A 20,313-nucleotide genomic window follows, 5' to 3' on the forward strand; every position below is an offset into this window, starting at 1 on the left:
TCATCTTTTTTTGATAAGCAGAAATCCTTAGCTAATATAGTAGAACTTACTTAATACTGGGATTGAAGATGGAGTTCCGTGGTAGAGTACTTGACTAATGTGTACTAGACCCTGGATCCAATTCCCAACACCACATACACACACAAAATTAACCTTCCCCTCCATGGCTATTGCTTTTCACTGAGCAGCTCAGCCCTCTCCCCACTGTTGTGTGTGTCCTCACCCTGAATTAATGCATCTTGTCCACTAGGGCCTGCTGGTGGGATCTCTGCTGTAGGCACTTGCTCTCTGCTGTGCTGGTTTGTTACTTACAGCCTTTGTTATTTTAATATACAAATCTTGGTGTCTTTTGAGGGAAGTCCTCCTCTTCTTTGTCCTTTTTCTTCCAGAAAATCTTTCTCTGATCACACCCTTGTTTTCTTTGTCAGTTTTAGACTCATTCTGTCAGATTCCAGGGCACACACTGGGCATGTTTCTTTGGTATTGCCCTGGAACCACATTGGCCACTGCTGTTCCTCATCCCTCTTCTCATGTCTAATCTTAACATCTCAAATAATCTTTTTGTCTGAAATATATGTCTTTTGTTTTCTTTATTGATGGTTCATGTATTTGTTATTTTCTCTAAAAGTAAATTTATTTCAGCATCATATTTCAAGGATCTTTTTATTTTTTGTTTGTGTTGAATTAGGGTTTCTCTGTGTAACTGTCCTGGCTGTCCTGGAACTTGTTCTGTAGACCAGGCTAGGCCTGAACTCACAGAGATCTGTCTGCCTCTGCTTCCTGAGTGCTAGGGCCAAAGATGTGGGCCACACTTCCCCGCCCTCTGTTTATTTCCTATCATACTGAGTACTAAACTTGGAGCTTCATGTGCTCTAAACAGTTGAACTACAATGAGCTCTGTTCTCAACCCAAACATCATCCATAGGAGACTCCTCCTTAACACAGGGCTCTGAGCTAGCACTTCCTCTCAGCCACAGCTGGTTTTTCTTGTTTCAGCAGGTTGGGTATTATGGTGCATGTCTATAAACCCAGCACACTGGAAGCAGAAACAGGTGGATCTCTGTGTGTTTGAGGCCAACCTCTAGGTCTGCCAGGGTACATGGTGAGATAGAAGTCTGGGCTCTGAGCGCTCATAGTTTTCCTTTGAGTGACAGCTCTTTGCTATCAACACACCCTCATTATCTTTTGCATTTTTAAGTTCACGTGCTTTCTGTAAGTGTGGAGTTGTTTATTCTGCTTTGGATTCGGGGCTTCATTTTTTTTTTAAGGTTTATTTATTTATGTATATGAGTATCGTGTCTTCATGCACAACAGAAGAATGCATCAGATCTTATTACCAATGGTTGTGAGCCACTATGGTTGCTGGGAATTGAACTCAGGACCTCTGGAAGAGCAGCCAGTGCTCTTAACTGTTGAGCCCTCTCTCCAGGCCTGGATACGGGGCTTCTTAATTGTCCCTTCCTCATCCCACCCTCCAATTTTCTTCTTTTGAAACTTTGATTAACTGTATTTAGACCATCCAGCTTATTAGGCATCTCTCATTTAACCTTTCCCATTCTCTGTTTACTTGTGTGTGTGTGTGTGTGTGTTTGTGTGTGTATGCTCTCACCTTTATGAGTATGTTTGCATCACATCTGTGCAGGAGCCCACCACAGTTTCAGATCCTCTGGAATGAGGTATAGGAAGTTGTGAGCTGCCATGTGGGTGCTGGTAGCCAAGTCCCAGGTCCTCTGAAAGAGCAGTAAGCTCTCTTAAGTATGGAGCCAGCTCTCTAGCACCCCTGGCTTTCTTTTTAGTATAATATATTTCAAACCTATCTATTTCTTAAAGTTTATTGAATACAACTTATTTATGTATGACAGCTAACCTTGTGTCTCAGCTCAGTGTGATCTAACTTGTTACTGTTTTTGCTGCTCTTAACCATGGCTCATTGTTTTTTGGGAGATAATGATTTTCAGCCAAGCTTATATGTCATGGTTGCTTGTTTATGGGATCTCCTGGAACCTCTGTATAGGCAGTTTGTGTTAGCTTCCCTCTGTTGCTGGAGAGAACACCAACCCACAACCACCTCAGATTCTCCACCTGAGGTTGTGTGACCATACAAGTAGCACAGGTCCAGTCCCAGAACTGTAGCAGGATCAGCTTGTTTGTAGATTCTCAGGAGAGCTTCTTATTTCACCACAGTCAGTGAATGTAAGTTTAATGGCTTTTCTGTGCTACCAAACTGTGAGCGGCTTCCTAATACTTATGTGGCTTCAATGGCTACTGCTGTACTGGAAGGTTTTGGTCTCCAGCTCTCCTATCTAGTCTTTGCCATCCCTTCTCTGCTCAGGAGTCCCCTAGATCACTTAGAGAAGAACTGGCTAAATAAACTGTACTTTATGAGTGTTTGGGGTTTTATTGTTGTTTCTTTATTCTGCTTTGGTTTTGCCAGTGCAATGGCACATTTTAAATAATGTATTTTATACCGTGTCTAGCCTTTTCAGTTATTTTTCTGTTAGGACAATAAATTACAGTCTCCTGTGTGCATGCTGTTAGCAGAATGATTCTAGGTCATCCTGCTTAAATACTTATGAGCTGCCCAGGAAGTGCATATCTCCCTTCCAGTTTTCCACCTTCCATCTGTTATCTGGGCTTTTGTTTCTTTTCATATTCTAGAACAAAATAATATTCTGCTTATCCTCCCCCTATGAATATGTCTTCATGATGACCTTGAACTGATCCTTTTGCCTCTGTCTCCTAAGTTCTGGGGTTATGGGTATGTAACTGTGCCTAACCTGACCACTCATTTGTGAATGTTACATATACTACCCATGTCTTTTGATTTTTTGACTTAGTGGAAATGTTGATGCTTTTCTCCATTAGAACGTACATATTTCCCATTTTTTATTTCTGTATAGTGTGTCATAATTGATTAAAGCATTTACTTATTTTTCTAACATATTATTTTTTTTTTTAAAGAGTGATACTTTATTTCTTAGGAAGATAGGGAAGTATATCTTAAGAGTCAGTCCTAACATTGAATCTTGGGTTAACATAGATAGATAGATAGATAGATAGATAGATAGATAGATACACACACACACACACACACACACACACAGTACTTTTAGTTACTGAGCCATCTCTCTAGCTCCCACCCCTTTTCCCAAGTTTTATCATCTCTATACTTAAATCATCTGTCTGAGATAGTGCCTGCTGGGCTGTAACTGGGAGAACGTGGAGTATAGATGGACTTCAGAGGTCTAGTAGCATAAATTTCAGAGATTGAGACACATTCATTATCAGAGTCTTGGTCCTGGTACAATGCTGTTCTACAGGACACCTGCCAATTATGGGAAAAGGGCCAGTGTGGACACCCTGGGGCCCTCACTCAGAAACTGTTTGAAGTAATTTTGAAATAAAAAAGTAAATGATTCTGTAGTAGTCAGACTAGTCAGGTGGTAGTGGAGATAGAGTGCCTGGAGGTGGGGGGTGGGAGGCATGCTGAGTGCTGTTTGTATGTCTGTGTTTACACAGGTGTCTGGGTCAGGAAGATTCATCAAGTTGTACCTACCCCAGAACTAGTTTACTTTTCAGTGTGAGTGCTAAATGTCATTTGACAATTTGCTTTAAGCATAGGAAGCCATCTCTCCAACTCCCACCCCTTTTCCCATGCCAAGTTTTATCATCTCTATACTTAAATCATCTTTCTGATATAGTGCCTGCTTGGCTGTAACTGGGGGATTGTGGAGTATAGATGGCCTTCAGAGAGCTAGTAGAATAAATTTCAGAGATTGAGACACATTTGTTATAGAATGTGGGAAATAGAGACAGTGAGAGGAAGAGGAAGGAGAGGAAGTGGAAGTGGGAAGAAGAGGAGAGAGGGAGGAAAAGAGAGAAAGGGAGAGGAAGGAGAGAGAGAAAAGGAAGAAGAAAAGGGGAGAGAGGGAATGGGGAAAGACAGAGGGAGACAAGGAGAGAGATGAGAGAGAGAGAGAGAAAGAGAGAGAGAGAGAGAAAGAGAGAGAGAGAGAGAGGGAGAGGGAGAGAGAGAGAGAGAGAGAGAGAGAGAGAGAGAGAGAGAGAGAGAGGAAGATTTAAAAAAGCCAGAGTATGGTTTTAGGTAGGTACAAATACCCAGGGTCAGGGTCTGGCTGGCAAGTTGCAATTCTACACATATCCAGAAGGTGGCAGTGGTGAGTCACTTGATTATATAAAAACCAAACCCAAACAAAAAACCAATAACAAATAACATGACTCCAATTCCTTATCTTTAAGACTTTTTTTTTCCCCTTTTAGAAAAGGTCATATATAGCCTAGGCTGGCCTCAAACTCAGGATCATCCTGTCTCAGCCTTCTGAGTAGCTGGGGTACAGTAGCCATGTGTCCAGGAACTAAGTCTTAATGCTGCTGATTTCACTTGCTCTAGACATGTTTTTGGTACTGGGTATAAATCTAGGGCCTTGTGTGTGGTAAGCATGCATTGTACCACAGAGCCACATTTCCATTTCCCTGGGTTCCTCTTAAGTGTGATTAAAACCAGTGCCCAGTGTGAGAGAAGAGATGCTGACACCCGAGACAGGACAACAACATTGAAAAAACACAAGATAAACTTGTGCTAAAAACGTGCAACTGGGTGAACACAGATCAGCCTTATGGAGCTCATTGGCAGTACCTCCGTGTTCTTGCTTTGTAGAGCGCTACCTTAATTTACTGTTCATCTTATACGTATCTGCATCCAGCTTCTGCCTTCACCTGCTCAGCAAAAAGTGGCTGTACTGGTTGATTCTTGTCAACTTGACACTTTTGTACACATAGAGGAATCTCTTCTATCTTGACACAGTAGCATGATCATTTAGTCCTGTGACGTCAACTAATGCATTTATGCCCTGAATGGGGCCCCACAAACATGATACTCAGCATTTCTTTTTTTTTCCACCTTTGTAAATTTTTCCACCTTTGTAAATGTGCCCCATCTCTCACCATTGCTTCTTTTTTAAAGATTTATTTACTTATTTTACTTAATTTTTTTGTTTTAGAGCTTTGTCTGCATGTGTATCTGTACACCAGAAGACAGCATCAGATCCCGTTATAGATGGTTGGGAGTTGCCACATGGGTGCTGGGAATTGAACTCAGAACCTCTGGAAAGCAGCCGCTGCTCTTAACCACTGAGCCATCTCTCCAGTCTCTCATCATTGTTTCTATCTACTCCTATGCATGTGTTGTGTGCACACACACACATAAATATATATATATACCAATTAAAAGACCTTAGAACAGGATGGATGTCCTCCTCCTTGTTACTACCTACCCATAGCTGTTGGGCAGGGACTACCTGGGCCACTACTCAACCTAAATCAGATAACCTTGAACATGAAGTAAGGATCTTATGGGATTAACCTGCAAGACCAACCTGGTCTATAGCTTGTTGGACCTGTTTAGGTTTCTGGATTTCTGATTCCCTGAGTAGGAGCTCCCCAATATCTGCCCACCCTTACCTTCCAACCCCATGTCAGTGACCTTGCACCCCAAAGCTGGGATGTTGGAAAGATCTACCATGGCAGTATAAATGAACAAATCTCTAGTTGTCCAGAGCAACATGAAATACTTACATAGGGTGTTGTCTGGAATTACTTGCTGAAATGCATCAAGAATCAGGTAGATTCTTAGAAAATAAAATAATATAGGGTAAAGAATTTGAGTGTTTCTTAAGAATAAACCATTGTGCTGGGCAGTGGTGGCGCATGCCTTTAATCCCAGCACTTGGGAGGCAGGGGCAGGAGGATTTCTGAGTTCAAGGCCAGACTTGTCTACAGAGTTGAGTTCCAGGACAGCCAGAGCTACACAGAGAAACCCTGTCTCGGAAAAAAAAAAAAAAGAATAAACCACTGTAGTGACTGTGGTGGAGCATGCCTTTAATCTCAGCACCCAGAGGACAGAGGTAGGCAGATCTCTGAGTTTGATCTATATGGAGAGTTCAAGTCTAGCCAGGGATGCAGAGTGAGACACTGTCAGGGGTTGGGGGAGGTTTGTGGAGGCACAGGCTGGAACAATGGATGGCTCAGCAGTTATGATCACTGGGTACTCTTCTGGAGGACCCACCATGCCTTTTTTCCCCACTATGATGGTCATAACCCTCTGAACAATCATGAGCTCCAAATTAAATGCTTTTGTTTATAAGTTGCCTTGGTCATGTTGTTTTGTCATGGTGTCTTAGGGTTTGATTGCTGTGAAGTGACACCCTGACCAAGACAACTCTTATACATGAAACATTTAATTGGGGCTGACTTATAGGTTCAGAAGTTCAGTCCATTATCAGCATGACAGGGAGTATAGCAGTGTGCAGGCAACCATGCTGCTGGAGGGGCTGAAGAGTTCTACCTCTTGATATGAAGGCAGCAAAGGGGGACTGGAATTTCACACTGGGTCAAGCTTGAGCAAATGTAAAACCTCAAAACCCCACTCCCACAGTGTTATCCTTCCTCCAGCAAAACCACACCTACATCCAACAAGGCCACACCTCCTAATAGTGCCAATCCCTATGAGCCAAGCATTTAAACACATGAGTGGGGGGGGGGGGGGGGGGCAAACATAATCAAACCACCACACAGGTGGTAGATAAGCAACACAAACACCAGCTGTTGGTAGCTGCCTCCTTAGAGTGTAGTAGGCCAGGAAGGACAGGCCGCTAATACTTAGATTTTAACAGAAATGACCCATCCTACCCAACTCATCAGTTTTAAGCTTTAAGACAGTCTAAGCGGGTACTGTGTTAAGGAAAAGAGTAAGCACCCTTCACAGAGACAACCTTCAGCTCTCCTTCGAAGCCCCTCTGTGCTGTGGCAGCTACACAGCTGACACCGGCTCTGTTTTCATGCAGTCACTTGATCCCATCTTCCCATCCACACTTTGGCAAGTTTTTCTTCCTCTCAGGTTGTAGGTTGGCAAACTGGACTCCCAGAGCAAGCAAGTGGCTTTTGTGGCTCAGGTAGAAGTAGGTGAGATCCAGGCCTTCCAGATCTGAGGCCTGTGCTCTTTTCACTTCAGCTCAGTGCAAACTGGACCTGTACTTAAACCTGGCTGCTGCCCGGACTTAATGTTACCACCATATCCTAGGAGCCTAATCTAAGGTGTGGTCTGTAGTGATGATTCCTAGATACCTTGAGACCTGGCTGCTCCCCCCACATCCCTTTTTCTCCTGTGATCTTTCCTCAGGGAACCTTTCCATAAACTACTGGCCCAAGGCCTCATTAAGGGACAGACATTCCGCCTTCCATCTGGACAGTGTCTGAAGAGGGAGGATATAGATTTCACAGGTAAGAAGGGCCCAATCTGGCTGGGGCAGGTAAAAACCAAGGCCAGGTCCAGAAGCTCTTAAGAAGCCACTGTCTGCTGTTGGACCCCAGCTGGGTGTAAAGTCTAAGATAGATCCTAGCCAGGCCTCTGCGGGCTGATCAGACCCAGCCCCATCCTGTGTAACATAGTGTTCGCTTGGACATCTCCCCCGGGTCCAGCTTTATTTGACAGCCCATTGCTAGAGAGAGCCTCAGACTCGGAGCATGGAGTCTTCCAGTATCTTTGCCCACAGGCCTTGAAGCAAAGTTCAAGATATGGAATTACTACCCTGCCCACTTCCCTGTCTGGACCCAATCAGAGTCATGTCTTGTTCCTGAATATTCTCTTGGCATCTAGGTCCTGCTCCAGTTTGTGCAAAAACAAAAGAGAAGTTAGAGGTGACATGGGAGAAGATGAGCAAGTCCAAACACAATGGGATAGATCCCGAGGAGATTGTGGCCCAGTATGGAATTGACACAATCCGGCTCTACATCCTCTTTGCAGCCCCTCCTGAGAAGGACATCTTGTGGGATGTAAAGAGTGAGTCTGCCTGCTTCCTTTACCGGCTGCCCTGGGCTCTGAAGGAACTGGGGAAGAAAGTGTTTCTTGCTAGAAACAGTAATGGAGAATTCTAGAAGCCATCTTGTCCAGGCTTCTGGCCCTCTCCAAGGCACTAGCTCTCCATTGTTCAGGGGCCTTGGGTCCCTGTGGTGGGGGTGAGGGGGTTCCCACTGCCTATGCACATTCCCAGTCCACTCCCTACACTTGCTGGTGGTAGGGCCCGGAAATCCACACCATTGCAAGTTCTGTGCTGAGTATGATGTGAGGTCTCTGGGCAACTGTTTCCTTAAAGACCAACTCTGTGCTTACTTAGGCCTGCTGAACTACAGAGGCCAGTCTTCTTTAACATTCCTTGAAAAGTTTTTCTAGAACAGGGTCCTCCTCCCTCACCAAGATGATGCCTGGGACCACATGCAGCCTATCAGCCACTCCCTGCTACTTGACTTCCCTCATGAGATTTGTTTCTCCAAAGCTTTAATTTTGCCCTTATGATCTTCCTGGGTGTGGATTTGGGAAGTGAAAGCCAATGACTATGGGAGGAGTCTGTTTTATCTGAAGATTGGCTGGTTTCTCGCTATGTCTTTTGCGGTGGATCTGGACAGTCATGGCAGATGAAAGCCCTAACAAACTACCTTTAAGTAACAGAGGCAGGACATGCAGAACAGGATAGGCACTAGCTCAGCTTTCTCTTTTCTACATGGGCAAGTCTCCACATCTGCTTTTCACAAGCCTCCAGCTGTCCCTGCTGTGACCCCACCCAACCCAGTAGCCACAGGGTTCAGGCATCTATCTACACCCATACTTTTTGGTAAACTGTGTGACCCAGAACCACCAGGTGGCCTGTTCTGCTTCCCCAGGTCAGAACAGTGGTTAGACTTGGGGAACATGTTTGGAATACATAACACATACACACACCTGGCAAGGTGAGGAGTTGTTAACTGACCTCATATTGTGCTACAGGGCTATTCCCCAGCATGTTGTGCAGCCACTGCTGCTGTCACCTGTCCTCTTGAGATCCCAGCTTCATTAGTCATGGCAACTATCTTAAGATCCCTGTTGGCCTCAAGCATATCTGTCACAGCAAGTTTGCTGACTCAGAAGGTAGTGTGCTGATGCCCATCCCAGGGCTGGCAGCAACTGCTTAGCAGCCCTGCTGCCATTGCTCAGGACATCAGGGATCTGGAAAGGAATAGTGGCTGACTCTGGCAGGACCGTGGGGCTTTTCTGGTTCCCTTCTTACCAGCTTCCTTTCTTTGTCTTCTTGATTGCCACAAAATGCAGCCGATGCACTCCCTGGAGTGCTAAGATGGCAACAGCGGTTGTGGTCCCTGACAACAAGATTTATCGAGGCAAGGACTTCTGGGACAGTCCCCCAGCCTCAGCTGCTGGACGACAAGGAGAAAGCCAAGGCCCGAAGCCTCTGGGAGTACAAAAATGCAGTCATAACTCAGGTTAGAGTCCATGAACTGGGCAGTGTGTCTCTCTGAGAGAGCCTTTGCTCAGGGGTCCATGAAGCCTTCATGCTTGAGGGCCACATGAGTCGTCTTTGTGAGGTAGCCCTGTTGCCTTAATTGCCCTCAACACTCTGGTTGTTTATGAAGACTTTCTGATGGAAAGAGATGTTCTTAAATAATGGCTGTTCCTCCTACCTGTCACTTCCACCCAGGCCTCAAGAAGCCACCTATTCCCTGCATCTCTGGACTTGACCTGCAGGTTGATCCAATCTAGTATCTCTGATGAGCACATTGTATTAACAGGGATGCACAGTTGAAAGTATCATACTGCCATGAAATACCTTCTCATTTATAGATGAGGTGGAGACCCAGACAGGTCAGGTGTCTTGCTTAAAGTGCTACAGCTAATGAGGGACTGCGCACAGATAGGGACCTGAGATCTCCTGCGCTTGTCAGGAGCTTTTCCACTTGGTTACTTTGATACAGAGTGCCCATAGGACTTCTTTTAGGTTAATTTCTACAAATATGAGATTATTATTAATGGGTTTCTGATAACCAAATTCTTCTTAGGCCGATTCATTTTTCACTTGCTAATTCAGGGCTGGGTGTAGGTTGGGGGTAGAACACTTGTTTAGTGCCAGGGCCTGGGGGAAAGTTGTGCTGATTCAAGTCTGTGAAGGCCTCCTAGGCCCCTTCTTTACCTGGACTGTAACTCAGGTGGCATTGATGGCACAGCAGGGGGTTTTGTTGTTTGTTTGTTTGTTTTTGTTTTTGTGATCTGAATGAGTGGCTCTGGCTCTAGCATGCTCACCTAATGGCATTTCTTCAGCTTTATTTCCATGTCACCAAGGTGAATCTGGGGATCTGAGTGCTGCCAAGTGGTTGCTCTCATACCATGCCTTATCTCTCTGAAACATGGGTCAGATAATTGATGCTGTTTCAACAGCTGTGAACTCTTGGCATCTTAAAGCTCCAATGGTGGGGAGTGAATCCTAGGCCTCACTCAGGCCATGGAGAGCCTCCCCTGATCTACATCACCTGCCTCTCCTTCCCTGATCTACATCACCTGCCTCTCCTTCCCTGATCTACATCACCTGCCTCTCCTTCCCTGATTTACATCACCTGCCTTTCCAGTCTTTAGGCTGCTTCTCAGCTCCTACTCCAGCAGCTAGCACTGTCTTCTTAAGCATCTCTGCTGGGAAGCAACCACCATGGATGGTGTGGAAAGGAGGCAATCTGAAGGAGTGGGAACGGCATTGACTTTGAATTTAAAAGTCTTTGTGCTCATAAAATGTAGTCAGTATTCAAAGCAATAAATATATTTGTAAGCATTTTTTGTTGTTATTTTTAGTTAGCTTTGTTGTTTGGGTTTTGTTCTGTTCATTTATTATCACTCTTTTATCTGGAAAAGAATTTTTGAAGAAAGTGAGTTTTTAAAAAATCCATTTTTATCAACAGGTGACCACCCACTTTACAGAGGACTTTGCCCTGAATTCTGTAGTTTCCCAGCTGATGGGTCTCAGCAGTGCCCTCTCGGTAAGTGGCTGGGTCTCATCAGTAGCTGCAGAGAGAGGGTGAAAGTGTTGGGAACATTCCTCCCATGGTTAGATCCGTATCATACTGCTTTAAGGTTTTAAAGGTTGTCTGGACAGGGCAGTTTGCTTTTTCTGAGACAGGGTCTTACTGTGTAGCCCAGGCTGGCTTTCAACTTATGATGATCCTCCTGCTTCTGCCTCCTAGCTTCAAGCCTCTTATAAGAGGCCGTGGAGGCCTGAAAGGTTAGACTCCATGTCTGACTGACTGTTTTCAAAGCCATGGCCAGGCTTCTTCCCCTACTTCCTGAGTTCCTGAATGTATAGGGTGTTTCCTTGGCAGCAATTCTGTTTGTATTTGCTTAACCTGGATGGCTCGGAATTACTCCCACCAACCAAAAGAGCTGTCATCTTCAGTGCTGCTCATCTTTTTGCTACACATTACTCCAGTTTTTCTTGACAAGGGAAGAATTGGTCAATAATTGGTAGATAGAAAGGACCCTCAACCTGGTATTCCACAGTAGAAAACCTTAGAAGTCTGCATTTCCCCCTAGGCCACAACACATAGGAAATCTTGCAGGCTGCTTACAAGTTTGACCTTGTTATTAGAGCAGCTATCCCTCCCTTGTTGAGGCTTAGCCTCGTCATCAGATGGGGTACAAATCCTGTCCTTGATGGGTGGTTGTGAGCACTGAGTATGTGGTTCTGTGAGAGAAGTCTTTTGAACCAAGCAAAGAGGTAATGACTGTTCTCCCATCCACTTGAGCCTCTGGATTGTACTTCATTCATTGCCTGTCTTACCCTGCTTATTTGTATCTTAGTCTTAAATGTTCCTTCCTCTTCCTTAGCAAGCCTCTCCTAGAGTTGTTTTCCACAGCTCTGAGTTTGAGGATGCTCTGTGTTCCCTGCTGGTGATGGCTGCCCCGCTAGCCCCTCATGTAACCTCAGAACTCTGGGCAGGTAAGTATCCTTGTCTAACTAGTTACTACTATCATTTGTCCAAGCCCAAATGTCTGTTCAAGTGCTCTTCATCCCTTAAGGGTTCAGCTACGTGCTCTCTCTCTCTCTCTCTCTCTCTTTCTCTCTCTCTCTCTCTCTCTCTCTCTCTCTGTGTGTGTGTGTGTGCACACACGCATATGCATGCATGTATATGCTGTACCTAAGTGTAGAGGTCAGAGGACAACCTTTGGGTGTCAGGCCTCACCTTTCTACCTTGTTTTGAGACAGGGTATTAACTACTGTGTAATCTAGGCCAGCTGGCCCAAGAACTACTAGAGATGTTCCTCCTGTCTCCACCTTCTGTCACCCCATAGCAGCACTCGTAGACTACAGATGCTTAAGCTACTCTGTCCAATTTTTACATGGGTTCTGAGCATCCAAAATCAGATCATCGAGCTTGCTTGACAAGAACTTTTACCGACTCACCCCTAACCTGTCTTCATTGTGAACTCATGAGCTCAGTTCAGATTTTATTTGTTTTGGTATCCAAAGCTACTTCCAAATGTCTATCCAGAGTCTCCATCCCACCAGTCCCTCTGATAGGTTTTGTTTGTTGGTTGGTTTGTTTGATTGTTGTATGTTTGTTTGTTGTTAGTTTATGGTATAAGAAACTTAGTCCAGCTTTGTACATGCTAAGTATATGCTCTGCCACTGAACCACACCCCAGCTTCTGACGATATATTCATGCAGTGTGGATGTTGTTCTTTCAAAAACAGTTGAGCAAATTCATTTCTCTGGGAAAGGTCAGTTTGAAGTGCCCCTGCTTCCTGCTCATTTTCTTGGAATTGCCAGGGTTGCTATAAGCAGTGTCAACACAGACCCAGGGCCTCCTGGCATACTCAGTGGGATCAGCTAGCATGGACAAGGATGGGAAGATAGGGGAGAGACAGCCCCAAAATGCCACCAGAAAAGGATTGCCATCCACAGAAACTGACCACCACTCCCAACCGCCTAGCATTCACTGTGGGCCACCAGGGCAGCCTGGGATCCTGTGCTCAGGGTTAGGGTGCAGAGGTTTGTTTGTCTTCTGCAGGAAGGTCAGCTCTCCAGAGGTGGGGATGAAAGGGGGGCAGCTGGCTCTGCATGATGACCCCGCAGGCCAGACCTCTGTCTCTCATCTCCTGCATTCAGACTAATCCCATTTTGTTGACCTTTCACCTTGGCTGTGTCTTTTGTCATTGCCATATACATGTTGGTTATTTTCACTTAGAGGAGCAAAGTGGCAAAACCCTGCACATATGCAGGGTACTAAGTTCTACCCTTATAGCCAACCTGCACCCACCATTCAGGGAAAGCCTGGCTGGGGACCATTCCTATAAATAAGCATCTTGATTACTCCAGGAAATCTGGGCTTCCTTGTTTTTCTGAGTGGAATTTATAACAGCTTCTGTCCAGAACATTTTTATCCAAGATCCTTTCATCTCCTAGGCATCCTGTATGACTTCCATACGGAGGCTTTGGAAAGCTTCCCAGTACATCTGGGTCACAGGACAAGCCACTACCAGCTCAGCAAATAAAGACATGGTCATCTGTTTTCTGTGACCTCTATTTCACTTTAGAGAAGGAAGAAGGCAGAATCTTTTCTGCACTTGCCAAAAGGCCTTTAAGTTCATTGTCAAGTACAACGGCTCAGTCTAGGACCAGCTGGGCACCAGGAAGAGGCTAGGACCAGCTTGCCACCAGGAGGGGTCCAGGCTGGTACTCCTTGGGCCCTAAGGAGCCTTCACTTTCCTCCTAGTAACTGGCACTACCAGATCACCTAGGTATCAGATAGGAAAACTTAAAAAGCTACAATGAATGCATATAGTGCCAGCACAAGAGTCAAGGCAACGGCCAGTAGAATAAAATGCATCAGCACCACCCAGTGGCCTGTCCACAACTCAGGCTTACCTAAGGCGTATTTTCTTCAGTCTATGAGAAGAAAGGGGAGCTTGTAGTGGACATAAACGAGCAATTACTAACTCATGGTTCAATAAAGCTGATCCTCTGTGTATATGTACATGCATGCACACTTGCATGTTTTCATGGGTGTTTGCAATCCTTGTGTCAGACCCAGGATAGTGTTCATGTTAACAGACATTTCTCACTGATCTGTATCTCTGGATTTTTTTTCTTCTAAGTAAAAAAAAGCAGAATATATCACATTCTGGCCAAGGTTTCTACCTACTTGCATACATGTACTTTGAGTATCTGAAGTCAGTGGTCCCAAACCAATCCCTGTATAATAATATTTGAAGGAAAACCCATAAATCAGCTTTATTCAACAACTAGGTTTATCAAGTTTACTTTATGTTTTTGAAGATAATTTTTTATATTATAAACAAAAAATTACTAATAAATTTGAAAGTTTAATAGGGGGAAAATGAAACCTTTCAAAGAAACCAGAAGAAAATTGTTGAACTGACTTCACAGTATGGGAAAACTCTGTACTTAAATATCTTTTCAAACTACAAAAGAGCTGTGAGTATAGAGTACTTGCAAAGCCCCAAATTTATCACCAATACAACTGTAATGTATGCATAAGTAGTATATATAGAAGCAATACATTTCTTATGAAAAACCTATAAAACATTGTCTCTAGATGAAAAGCAGGATCTTGAGGTACATCCTAGAGGATATATTTGGCATGCTTGAGGCACTGGGTTCCATTCCTAGTTCTAAAAGGGAAGAGAAGCCCCAGCCATCCAGGGAAGAAGACTAGAAAGGGTTAATACCATACACCCTTCTTGTGTCCTGCCCTGCCCTGAGCCAAGGGTCCATTCATGAGCGGGATCCAGTGAGGCAAGAATATGTAGTAGGGTGAGAATGCTCAGTTCCCAGGAGGGTGGAGGGCATCCTTCTATCTGTGTGAGAAAGGCTCCTGCTGTCTAGTGCACTCTATGTGAGAAGGGCTGGGGACAAGATTTTCAGACCACAGATACTCATGGCAGGAGACACTTGCGAGGACAGCCTGTACTTGGGGTCTGTTCTCAGAAAGGCATCCTTTTTGCAGCAAGGGCGTAGCCCCAAGACATGGCAGCCTTGCTTTTCCACTCATTTCAGACTCCCATGTCCATCCATCCTCACATCCCTGCACGCTGTTCAAAGAAAGGCTGACTGAACCCTGGGATCATAGACTGTGGGAAGAGTCAGCCCCTCCCTGTGCACCAGCACACCACCTCATCCTCAGCCATACAGTCATAAGAGTGTCAAATAGGAAAAAGTTTTAAAATTTACAAGAAATCTCTGATATTGGCACAAGAACCCAATGCAGAAGCCCACAAAACAGAAAGCAAGAGTACGACTCAGGGTGGTCAGTCCACCACATCATGGAAAAAGTCATCCATGGTATGTATCCCTCGCTTCTCAAAAGGCTCTAAGCCGAGGGCAGAACCTTGTACCCTGTTCACGCATGGCCCCTGTGTGTTCAGAGTGGCTTGAACTTCTGTGTCTTGGTGTTACAGGCCTGGCGCTGGTACCAAGCAAGCTCTGTGACCATTATGCCTGGGATGCTGCTGTGATGCTTCAGGCCTGGCCCACAGTGGACTCACAGTTCCTTCAGAAGCCTGATATGGTGCAGATGGCTGTTCTGGTGAGTGCCACCCATAAGGCCTGACTGTGATCTACAGACTATCACTCTCCTACCAATGACCCATCAACCCAATCCCAGCCAGCCTTTCCTCCTGACCAAGCCCACAACACAGAGGTCTGTGTTCCCTTCTTTGTGCTTTCAGTATATCCCAGAAGCATGCAAGCAAGCTTCAACACTCAGGGCCTGGAAGGGCTAGAAAGGGGAAACACCAGCTCAGTCTATCTGCCTTAATGGCTCAAAGGTCTTCCAGCTACATTTAGGAGCACCTGGGTAGGGTTAGGGGGACACAGTGGGAGACATAGAGAAGATAACAGTGAAGAATCCCTCTGCTGTGCTGGAGAAATGGCTTGATGGTTAAGAGCACTGGGTGTTCTTCCAGAGGGTATGAGTTTGTTTCCCAGCACCCACACGGTGACTCACAACCATCTGTAACTATTACAGTTCCATAGGCATCGATGCCCTCTTCTAGCCTCCACTGGTACCAGGCATGCATGTGGTGCACAAATATACATGCAGGCAGACTGCCCACTCACATGAAGTAAAAAGAATGTTAAACATATCTCATTAAAGCTACATTTTTTGGTAAACTGTACCATTTTCGATATAGAAGAGTAATAATGTAGGAGGAGAAATTCAAGTGTTTTGTTTGTTGGTTTGGGTTTGGGTTTGGGTTTGGGTTTGGGTTTGGGTTTTTTGTTGTTGTTGCTGCTGTTGTTTTGGTTTTGGGTTTTTTTTTTTTTTTTTTTAAGACAAAGTCTTTCTGTGCCCTGGATGTCCTGGAAACTTGCTCTGTAGACCTGGCTGGCCTCAAACTCATGGAAATCCTCCTGCCTCTGCCTCCTGAGTGCTGAGATTAAAGACATGCACCATCATGCCCAGCCCAAAGTTCAAATTTTTGTTTTATTTTGTTTTAAGTTCTGGAGTTGAACCTAGAGCCCACTGCATTCTAGGCAAGTGGTGTCCTGCTGAGCTGCACTCCCAGGCCTCTTCTTTTTACTTTAAGATCCAGTCTCAGTAAATTGCCCAAACTGACCTTGAGCTTGATCTGTAACCTACACTAGCCCTGAACTATCCTCTTGCCTCAGACTCCAAGCTATCTGGAATTACAGACCTGTGATACCAGGCCCAGCAAGAATTGGGCTTTTTTTGCTTTCCCCTTTTTATGTAAAAACTTTTTATGTAAAAACTAGATCCTTCTGTGTTCCCTCTATGCAGTTTCCATTTGTTTAATATGGGACAAAGTGTGATGGCCTGTCAATGGCTTATGTGGCAAAAGATGGAGAGGCTAGAATAGGGTTTTTCATCTGATCCTCTGGGTGGCAGGTGGACTGGAAATAGGTCATCTTCATCCTGGTGTGATTTTCCTTGTCTTATTCTATAGGAGGCTACACCATTCTTAGTTAAGGAAACAAGCTCAGAGAAGTGACTTACCTTACCCATGTCCAGTCCTGACTCTAGGCCAGGCATAGTGCTAGGTTCTAGGGATACAAATCAAACAAAAGCTGGGCACAGTGTATTACTCTGTAATCTCAGCATTTAAGAACCTGAAGTAGGCGGGCCACTGTAAATCTGATGCTAGCCAGAGCCATATGATAAGACTTTGTCTCAACAAAAACAAAATTCCAGTGGGACAACAGGGTTCCTATCTTCATGGAGCTTAAAGTCCAGACAGACAGAAGGACACAAAAGAAGGAAAAGAATAAACAAAATGAACACATGGTGTGGAAGGTGCCAGCATTGCATTCCACCCTGGAGGCTGAGAAATAGTAAGTCTACAGAAGGCTGGCCAGCAAGCCTGGACCTGTTGTACCTGTGCCAACCTGGACCACAGGAAGCCCATGCTCAGAAAGAGTGCCTAGCTTGAGTCTGAGCACCTTCACAGCCTGCCTCCCTGTGGACTCCCCTCACTTTTTCTGTTCTTTTTCTCCTCAGATCAACAACAAGGCCTGTGGCAAGATCCCTGTGCCCCAGCATGTTGCCCAGGACCAGGACAAAGTCCATGAATTTGTTCTCCAGAGTGAGCTAGGCATGAAGCTGCTGCAGGGGAGAAGCATCAAGAAGGCCTTCCTCTCCCCCAGGACTGCCCTCATCAATTTCTTGGTGCAGGAGTGACCAGGGCTTCCAGGTTCCTCCTCCTCTGCCCAGATCAAGGGAAGGAATGTTAACTTAGGCAAAAAGACCAATGTCAGGGACATTGGCCTTTGTGCCAGGACCAGCTGGAGTCAGCAGGAGTCTTGTGTGCTAAAGTCTGGACCTAGATAAGAATGTATGTGGGCAAAGAGGAACGAGAGGAGAAGATTCATTCAGTTGTCCCATACCCCTCCACTTCCACTCAGGGTATGAAGCCACCAGAGATGCTGCCCAGGTTGGAGCAAGAATTAGAAAAGACACAGGCAAGGCTGACTAGGAGCTTTTACACCTACCAATGGTACTGTCTCTTGTACTTCTCAGGAGTCATGTACTAAAGAGCCACTTAGGCTCAGGACCTGCACAATAGTCAGGTGTACAGATGGCGCTAGCTGGGCTTTTGGGTTACAGGACAGATAAAACTGTTCAACTGTGTAACTAAACATGAACACCAGCATTTCTACGAATTATTGTGCATATGTCTCCAGCACCTTTCAACTGTGTCACACACGTCTCTTCCACTCCAGCTGGATAGCCTGTTCTGAGTTTATTGTATGCACTAGGATAGGGCTCCACTTCTGACCCTGAACATGCAGACTGTGCTCTGTGGTGAGTGGAATCTTGTTCTGAGTTGCTGATCCTCACCAAAGCCCCATCATAGCCCAGTGAGGGGTTTGAACCCCAGATGGCTCACATGAGCCCCTAGATAGTAACACTACTATCATTGATTTAGCTCCTAGAGTGTCATTAGCAAAAGCAAGTTCATCAAAGAAGAACAGAACTGTTGCTTCCTGGATGTCACCTCCTGTGTGGGAGACAGCTAGATCATAGCAGATGTGGACCCAGACTACCAGTAAGTTAGGCAAAGCTGACTTTATGTGGGTCATCGGTAAAATGCTATTACAGACATAGCCTGAGCAAGGGCTTAATACTAAGTTGTGGAAGAACTAAGAAGAAGCTAGCCATCTCAGGATGCTGAAGCTCTGTATCTGTAATCTGCAGTCACCCAGAAGTGGTTGTCATGTCATCTCCTGCCTTCAGATGCCTTTAGATGTCATAAACATATCACTGTAAATGTAACTTTTATTCTCCTGAAGTGATTGTCCTCTCAGAGGCTCACTACCTCAGTCTGCTAACCTAGGCCTAGTCTGGAAGCTTCTAGCTCTGTACAATCTAATTTAGGCCTAGAATGTTTTCAGCCTCTGAGACTCTTTCTTGTTCTTCCTGAGGGATGGCTGGCTGATTCAACCCAGCTGTTGTGGCTCAAACTCCTCCCCAAACTGACTGATTCAATCTGGCTTCTCTCTTTGCCTCTCCTGAATCGCTCTGCTTGACCTCAAACTAACTCTAGCAATCTGTTCTAATCTTCTGGTTCCTTCTCATTTTCTAGGTTGTTTTCGGTTTTTTGTTTTTTGGTTTTTTTGTCTTCACCTGTATCTAGCTTGTGTCTCCAATGTCTTTTACCATCACAGGCCCTGGTTCTGTGCTACCTCCCTAGAATACCTGGGGTCCATCCCCTTCAGCTCACACTCCATTCAGACAATGCTCACTTAGGCCCACAAGCAAGAGAGAGGCTTATACACAGAGTCTTAAGCTTGATACTGTGCCTGGTCTCAAAGTCTAGAAATTCCAGCTTAATTGTAGCTATCATAAAGGATTTTAGAAATTTTTACAAGTGAGGACCTAGCATGGCAAGATACTAGGTTCCATCTCTAACATGAAAAAAGCAAGGCAGCTGTACCAAAGAAACTAATTACACACTTGTAATCCCAATATGTAAGAAGCTGAGGAATGAGGTCATGAGTTTAAAGCCATCCTTGGTTACATGAGACTCTGTCTCAAAGAAAAACTACCAGTGATCCTAATGGACAATGAAGTTTGAAAACCATTGAATTAATGAATATTATGAACCATAATTTCTACCCAGTCCTTTCTCCTTCATTTTCATCTTACCTGGGATGAGTTTAGCCCAATAACATGAGGAAGTAGAGTTGGAAGAGATTAGGACCAGAAGGGAAGGCACGGCCACAATTCTGGAGAGGTGGTTTAAGAGGATCCTCAAGATGTCACAAATAACAGTCCCACGACACACAGGAAGCACTTGATGGCTAAAGTGAAGTTTAGTTTTTTTGGTTTGGTTTGGATTTTGGGTGTTTTTACATTTGTTTGTTTGTTTTTCTGTTTTGTGGTTTCTTGGAATAAGCTTAGTGGCCTTGATGAGCTAAGGGTAGATGTCCTTTAGTTGGGCGTTATCTGTCCTACACAGTGGGCCAGTAAAATCTGTAGGCTGCTGGGATGACACACTAGGCATTGGAGAACATTCTCTCCAAGAGGCTGAAACTTGGAAAAACAAGCTCATTGGTACCTCCTAGGAAGCAGTAGATATGGTAGAACATTTGGACAGAAAATTGCTCCCTGTGGAGTGCATGGGGTGGGGTGTGATCTGAGTCAGAAACTCATTATCTTGGTTAGTTTCCATCTAAACCCTAGAGGGTAGGGATTATTCTCATGAATGTGAAGAAACTCAGGCTCAGTAATTTGCCTAGTTTTCAAAGTTAATTCAAGGAAGAGGCAGGGTGTAAACTCTTATCTGGATTCTCTTAATGCTGCCCTGCTGTGTCACCAGTCCTTCACCTAAATGCCCATCTTGATTGATGCGTGACAACATGATGAGAGGCCAGCCTTTCCAGCAGTCTGGAAATTGCTGGACTCCCTCATAGGGAACTAGCCAGTCTGGGAAACACAGCAGTA

The 20,313-nt window shown here is 44.9% G+C and overlaps 1 protein-coding gene across 2 annotated transcripts in view; it reads left to right on the plus strand.

Annotated features, from left to right (window-relative positions):
• Nucleotides 1–18,658, plus strand: part of Lars2 (leucyl-tRNA synthetase 2, mitochondrial) — a 96,678-nt gene extending 78,020 nt beyond the window's left edge. The window contains exons 15-21 of one of the 2 annotated variants that reach the window (XM_031345758.1): nt 7,199–7,299; nt 7,676–7,858; nt 9,161–9,330; nt 10,792–10,869; nt 11,714–11,825; nt 15,308–15,435; nt 17,368–17,600. In XM_031345758.1, the coding sequence (XP_031201618.1) occupies nt 7,199–7,299; nt 7,676–7,858; nt 9,161–9,330; nt 10,792–10,869; nt 11,714–11,825; nt 15,308–15,435; nt 17,368–17,547 (952 nt within the window). In that variant the 3' untranslated portion in view covers nt 17,548–17,600. Of the gene's footprint in view, nt 1–7,198; nt 7,300–7,675; nt 7,859–9,160; nt 9,331–10,791; nt 10,870–11,713; nt 11,826–15,307; nt 15,436–17,367 lie in introns of both variants that reach the window. The other variant, XM_031345759.1, reaches the window with a different exon arrangement.
• The last annotated feature ends 1,655 nt before the right edge of the window (nt 18,659–20,313 follow it).

This window comes from Mastomys coucha, unplaced genomic scaffold (genome assembly GCF_008632895.1).
Source record: "Mastomys coucha isolate ucsf_1 unplaced genomic scaffold, UCSF_Mcou_1 pScaffold23, whole genome shotgun sequence".
Lineage (NCBI taxonomy): Eukaryota > Metazoa > Chordata > Mammalia > Rodentia > Muridae > Mastomys > Mastomys coucha.